Raw genomic sequence first — 6,580 nt, 5'->3', positions numbered from 1 at the left:
GGGTCTTTTCTTTCACCTAACATGCTTCACCCCTAGTCGTCCTAAGCAGTTTTCGACTTCACGTTGTGGACTTCAGTAAATTCTGGACATTTACAACGATCACAGCGAATTGTCTGCACAGATGTTCTCAGCCTGTCTCTGTAACCACAGCCTCTGAATCTGTTCCAAACAGTCCGAGGAGGAGGGTGATCCAGAGAGTGTGTGGCAATGTTGTGCTATCAGCAGATCCCTCCCCTTATACACACACACACACACACACACACACACACACAGACACACACACAGAGACACAGACACACACACACACACACAAACACATCTCACAAACACAGTTCTGTGGAACTTCCTCACCCTGGCTGCCCGACTTATCATGAAGTGACATGAAGTTACTGTGAGTCAGACAGCTCGGGCCTTCTTTGTCAGACAACGAGCAGAAGCGTCTCCGCTGGCCAGGCGGTAAGTCATCTCAGCTCAGCACGAGCATCTGCTTTTATGTTCCCGGGCTTCTTTTTAGTTTAACACATTGTATTGGAGCTCCTATTTCCTTGAGTCTCGGGAGCACATATGCAGAATTGAATCGCTCTGACGTGACTGAAAACAATTGTTAAGGATTGATCATTTTATCATTTCAAACACAGCATGGTTTGATGGCTGCATGTGTTTTTCGGACAGATTCTCCTGCAAACATTTGAGATGGAAACTCCAGGATACGATGACGTGGAAAATCACACCTTATGTGACGGGGACGATCAGAACAGTCTGGGGGCTCATCTATCCACCCTGTACTACTTTATGTTTCTCTTCAGTCTCTGCGGCACTGCGCTGGTTCTGGTCATCATCTATCGGTGAGTGGACTACTAACTAGAAAAACATTGCTCAGCTTGAATGAAAACACAGAGTACATAATGCAGGCATAATTAAAAAGATTCCATAGTAAACAATGTCTTAGTTTAGCAGTTTAATGCAGTATCCATGATCCCATTTGAACAGTTTTTACGGTGGGTCAGTTTAAATTACTGTATGATTTAGTGTTTAGAATACATACACCCAGAATTAGGGTATAATTCAGATTTTATAGTAGTTGTAAATTAGAGTCGTAGACCCCAGTTGATTTGGCAACATCTGCGTTTACTGTTGTGACTGCAAGTGTGGTATTAAAGTAGGGGAAACGCTTAATTTGCAGCTATTTAGTCCGAAACACAACAAAAGACCAACTGGTGGATCTGTTTCCACTGCGACTAAACAAGCCATGTTGTTTTATAAAGAAATCTGACAATCACCGGCCTTTTCCCATCATCTAACGCGTAGCCCTATGACCTGTGATCTAATTTTATGGGACAAATGGCCCAGACAGAAATCATAAACATGAATTATGTGAAGCAGCAGCTGGAGGAAATGTTTACAACATCAGTAACTTAGCTCCAGTGCGGTTTGAGAAGGAGGGCCAACTTCAAAATTAGGTTGATATCGCTTACATCATGACCTTATGTGCAACTATGTTTGTCCACGAGTCGCGTGCATATTTTAAATGTAGAATTGTGGATTCACCCACCAACTATCATATACGGCATTGATTACAGAATATACTGAATGGCTTTGCTGGAGGTTTTCTGAGCATAAACATTGTCAAATTGGGGTTGATGCGTGAGGATTGTAACTTTAAACAGCATAAAGCAACACTATGCGAGTAAGTGCCGTGCCTGTTCTAAACACGCTTGTCTGGAATGGGCTGTTTACATGGCCTGTGGTGATGCTGGTTGCGGTGTTTATTCTGAAACTGTGAAAGTGACCTGCAGCAACTGAGCTGTGGCAAGTAAAGAGCGATTGCATGACTCAGTCCACAGAACCTGAAGCTGCTCCATCACTGCCGCACAAAGAAGTGTTCACCTGTTTATTCAAAGTTAGGGTGAGGGTTGCAGTGTCAAATTGCACAGAATTTGATAAGATAAGATGAACTGTTCTTGAGATTTACGAGCCGCATACAGACAGAGATTTCTGGAATTAAAGAATAGATGGTTCACTGACTTGGAACAGGGAGAAAGGTGCCATTTTCATTTCCTCTCCTCACCCTGAACACCAGTTCTCACTCCATGTAACTGTAGTACAATCTCCTATGAGGAGTAAGTAACTGTCAGATAGTTGCAGATTACAATACATTACATGCCATTTGGCAGACACTTTTATCCAAAGCAATTTACCATTAGTTTATTCAACATCTGGGGCCATTTAGGGATTCAGTATCTTGACAGAGGACACTACGTCAGATGGGGAAAACCGGGGATCAAACAGCCGACCTTCTGGTTGGAGGAGGGCCGCTCTACCACTTACTCACAGCCACCGTCAGCCAGGTTAAATAGCCAGAGTCCGGCCAAGAAAGTTCTAGAGTCATGCTGAGATTAGAAGACTATTGGTTTATCTCCAATAGTCAATGAGGAAACGTTGAAAATATCAGGAATTCTTAATAGAGTGTGATTTGGGATTTCAGTGTGAATCAAAGCCAATTTTACTTAAATATTTTAACCACCCTCACATGTATGAATGACTGGACAAAATATCAGAAACACTCAATAGAACTGAATACTCCAAGGAGATGAATCAAGGTCTCTTTAAAGTTGGACTTTCTCACATTTGAGAGGCAAAGAGGACGGGAAAAAAGACACTGACTGGGCGAGTATAAGATGAAGTCATTACAGGGGCCCAGACAGAGAGGAATACAGTAACCAACAATAACTATCAGTAACTATTCAGAGGTAAAGTTCCTCTCAGCGTCACTTTAAAGTTACTTCTGCTGTCCGGCATCTCTTCTTTCCCTGGCCTCCACTACCGATTTCTAACTTTGTGAGCAAACCGAATATTCCCTCTGGTCATGAAAACACAAATGACAGCGTCAGAGGGGATCTCAGCATAATCTGACTGGGCTTTGAGCTGAAAGGAATATTTAGAGCAGCAGAGTATTATAGATGGCTGAAGAGATGCTGGCAGGGTAAGTAAAGACACACTTTCTATGGATCCATTCAGGCACAGCAAACACAAGTGAAATCTCACTCCCTCATTTTCGTCTTTCAACAACCTTGATTATAAATATTCTTTTCTAACATTAGAAAATTAAATGAACAAAACACTATTCAGTGCTGCGGCTGATCTGTGGGCACATTTTAATCAATTAAATCAATATAATTTTTAGTCCTTGATGCATTGACTCGACTGAGGTAGATGCTTACAGCGTTCATCATTGAAGCTGGGAATGCTTAACACCATCTTTTCATATCCCTCCTGAAGAAGGTCATTTTTTCCATTTCTCTTTGGTTTGTCCATAATATTTTAATTCAACTCATGGTACAAAATAAAATAAGCATGTTTCCAATATTTCAAAGTAAGTAAGTAAGTAAAAAACTGAAAAAGAATATAACTTTTCATAACTTTTACCGAATATAACCATAAAAACCTCAATCATCCTTCGGTGTCCACAAAGTTTCATCGAAAAGAAAAGAAACATTTAATTGTCTGTATCCAACTGGTTGTAATCAGACCCTCATATGTTCAGGCTTTGGGTGGATTCATATCATGTTAGTGAAAGTTTCTTGCCTAATAAGTCAATTCACATTCATGTTTATTGCAGTAGCAGGACATGTTAGTGTTTGATGTCTAGGCTCCGACTTCATCACATAATATATAATGGGAGTGATGAGCAAACTATAAAAAAAAACCCATCAGAGCCGACAGGTGCATGCTGGGTTGGTGGAGGGGCTGAATCAATCAGCAGCACTACGGGCACAGCAGCACGGGGGGCAAGCAAAGTGGGTGATGGGAAATCTTTGCGGTTTAAATAGAACGCCAAATTGGGAGGGTGTGTATTTCAGAGGATTGTCGAGAGTGGGGCATGACACGTGATTGCAGCAGCACAGCTCAAGTTGGCTGCCTGAACTAGCTGGCAAGCTTTGCTCAATTTATCTGAGATGGGTATAAAACTCCCAGTTTGGTCCCATCTTGAGTATTTGCATCACATTATAAAACCGCCCGGTGTTCTAAACCCCTTTCAATGCTCGTTTGTACGACCTCACTGGAGACAGGTTTTGCTCACCCGAGCAAGCAGGTCATCAAACTGGCCCCATGTCGGCCTCTGGTAGCACTGGAAACAGCAGTCATCCAGACACTGCTCCATCCAGAGACGCAGCTCTGGATGGTCGTGTGGACACACACATTACAGCTCATCGGCCATTTCCACAACAGGTAGAAAGCAGAAATTGTAACTACAGGAGGGGAAGGGGCGAATGTCCGTAGGTTGTGTTTAAACGTGTTGCTTGAGCGTTTATCGTGATTAAATCGTCCTGCGGCCAAACAAGCGCAAGTAACGCAACATTTTGCATTACCTTACATCTATTATACAACTGATCATTTATGCCATATATAAAAGCAAAGTCGACCCTATAACAATATGCCAATGTACTGGACCTTGGGACTTTACATGAAAAGAAACACAAACTAGATCTGTTTTTACCAGGATTGTCTCTACAAAGACATAAGCCATCAGAATATTTTTTTAATCAAAAGGAACCCTTAGTCATAAAGAAAACCAATATGGCTCTTACTGTTTCATAGCAAATAGTAGCTTCTATTATCACTTGGATAATATGTGCTTTCCTTGGATGTGGACTTCTCTCAGGTTGTTGAGGTTATGCTGTAGTATCATGATTAAATGTGAGCACATGGCCACTAACTGACTGATTTATAGGGAGTGCTACAAGTCACCTCCAACCACACAGCAACAGAACAGACAGAATCTTATTCATTTGAATGAGCTAAAACCAAAACTTCCCTGTCTACAACAAAAAGAATACTAACAACACAACAACTTAGGCACAGCGAAAGGCTAATGAATACAAAATTTGTTTTCAGACAACTTAAAATTTCTATTGAGGAAGATAATCATATGACGGGAGGGAGAGAGTTCCAGAGTTTTGGGGCAGCGATGGAAAAGGCCCTGTCCCCAAAACCCTCGATCTTGGGACAGACAGCAGACTCGCCAATCTGAATATGAGCTTTCTGTGGGAACCCAGATCATGTCACATAAAACCAACTCAAAATGAAATGTCAGTGTCAAACACTTTTGACCCATCTGGACTGTTGTTCTTCCCAGGTTTGAGAAGCTAACCACTGTGACCAACATCCTGCTGCTGAACCTGGTGCTGTCGTCCCTGATCTTCATGAGCAGCCTTCCCTTCATAGGGGTGTACATGCAGCTCTCGCACTGGATCTTCGGTGAGGCTATGTGCAAGATTGTGTGCAGCGTCTACTATCTGGGCTTCTCCAGTTCTGTCCTGTTTCTTACTCTTCTGACCTTCGACCGACACCTCGCTGTCGTCTACTCCTTGGAGGCACAGCGGGTGAGGAACCAAGGTTACGCGGTCATCTCCTGCGCTGTGGTGTGGCTGATCAGCAGCCTGGCGTGCATCAAGCCGATGATGTTCCAAAACCTTTTACAAAATAATATGAATAACCAAACCTACTGCGAGGAGTGGGAACATGATTTATCCGATGCTACGGTTAACAATCTGAAAAAGGCTGAATTTTACATTCAGCTTATCCTTTTCTTGATCTTCCCTCTCGTGGTTATTATCTACTGTTACCTTAGGATCGCAATCACTGTCCTCTCATCCAGGATAATCGGCAAGTTCAAGACTGTCAGGCTCATATTCATCATCGTCCTGCTGTTTTTCCTGTGCTGGACTCCATTCAACATTGTATCGCTGATGAGCGCTGATACCTGTGAGCAAGAAAATAGAAAGGCTTATGCACTACACATCACCCGCAACATTGCTTATATCTACTTTTGCTTCAGTCCCATCCTCTACACATTTGTGGGGAAAAAGTTCCAAAACTACTTTAGGCAGATTGTGGTGAAACGCTTCCCAGGGTTAAAGAGGCACATCTCTGGCCATCAAAACAGCAGCAGAAACACCATGTCCACAAAAACTACACCCAATTATCTTTAGGCGTAGGGCGCCCTTTATTCCTCAGCACTGGTTTGTGTTCTTCAAAGCATGGGTTTTACAACAACTGAAAGCAATCCGTAGACCCCTGTCAGACCTGGTGTTAACATCTGTCCTGAGTGATGTGATCACAAGTGGACAACTCCAAGCACAGGTCAGAGCACACTGAGGATGCATCACTTAACTGATTCACACTTACTCACATTCGAAGTTGGTCTGGGACATGTGAGGGATCACCTACTCAGCTGACGTCTCTGACCCACTACGGTTTCATAATGAACTGAAAATATTTTTTGCACTTCTTAATGTTTCACATACATTTTATTATTTGTGACCAAAGCTACGATATAAATATTGGTCTATATATATATATATCTATATATATATAGATATATATATATACACTCACACCGACAGTGACACACACACACAAACAGTTGTGTCTTAGACTTGTGCTGCCCTTAAGCATTATCAATTGTCTAACTCTTACTTTAATTAAACCTAACCTTAAAACACGTCCTCAGCATAAAATGTATTTTTACTCTTTGGTTGCATTTTGTAGATAACACATGTCCCTGGGTATAACAAGG

At 42.1% G+C, this 6,580-nt stretch overlaps 1 protein-coding gene across 1 annotated transcript; it reads left to right on the top strand.

The window, feature by feature from the left end:
- The first annotated feature begins 342 nt into the window (after positions 1-342).
- On the top strand, positions 343-6,317 carry LOC117753984 (C-C chemokine receptor type 3-like). The gene is made up of 3 exons (XM_034572589.1): positions 343-456; positions 673-845; positions 5,138-6,317. The coding sequence occupies exons 2-3, from the start codon at positions 694-696 to the stop codon at positions 5,991-5,993; spliced, it is 1,008 nt and encodes a 335-aa protein (XP_034428480.1). The 5' UTR covers positions 343-456; positions 673-693; the 3' UTR covers positions 5,994-6,317.
- The last annotated feature ends 263 nt before the right edge of the window (positions 6,318-6,580 follow it).

Source organism: Hippoglossus hippoglossus, chromosome 20, assembly GCF_009819705.1.
Source record: "Hippoglossus hippoglossus isolate fHipHip1 chromosome 20, fHipHip1.pri, whole genome shotgun sequence".
Lineage (NCBI taxonomy): Eukaryota > Metazoa > Chordata > Actinopteri > Pleuronectiformes > Pleuronectidae > Hippoglossus > Hippoglossus hippoglossus.
The sequence above is the reverse complement of the archived record's forward strand: the minus strand, read 5'-3'. Positions and strand labels throughout refer to the sequence as shown.

What these genes read in the sequence shown, in the direction of transcription:
- LOC117753984 (XM_034572589.1), top strand. Translation starts at nt 694, where the DNA reads ATGGAAACTCCAGGATACGATGACGTGGAAAATCACACCTTATGTGAC. An exon ending in GTTCTGGTCATCATCTATCG is followed by an intron (nt 846 to 5,137) that starts GTGAGTGGACTA and finishes TGTTCTTCCCAG; the next exon opens with GTTTGAGAAGCTAACCACTG.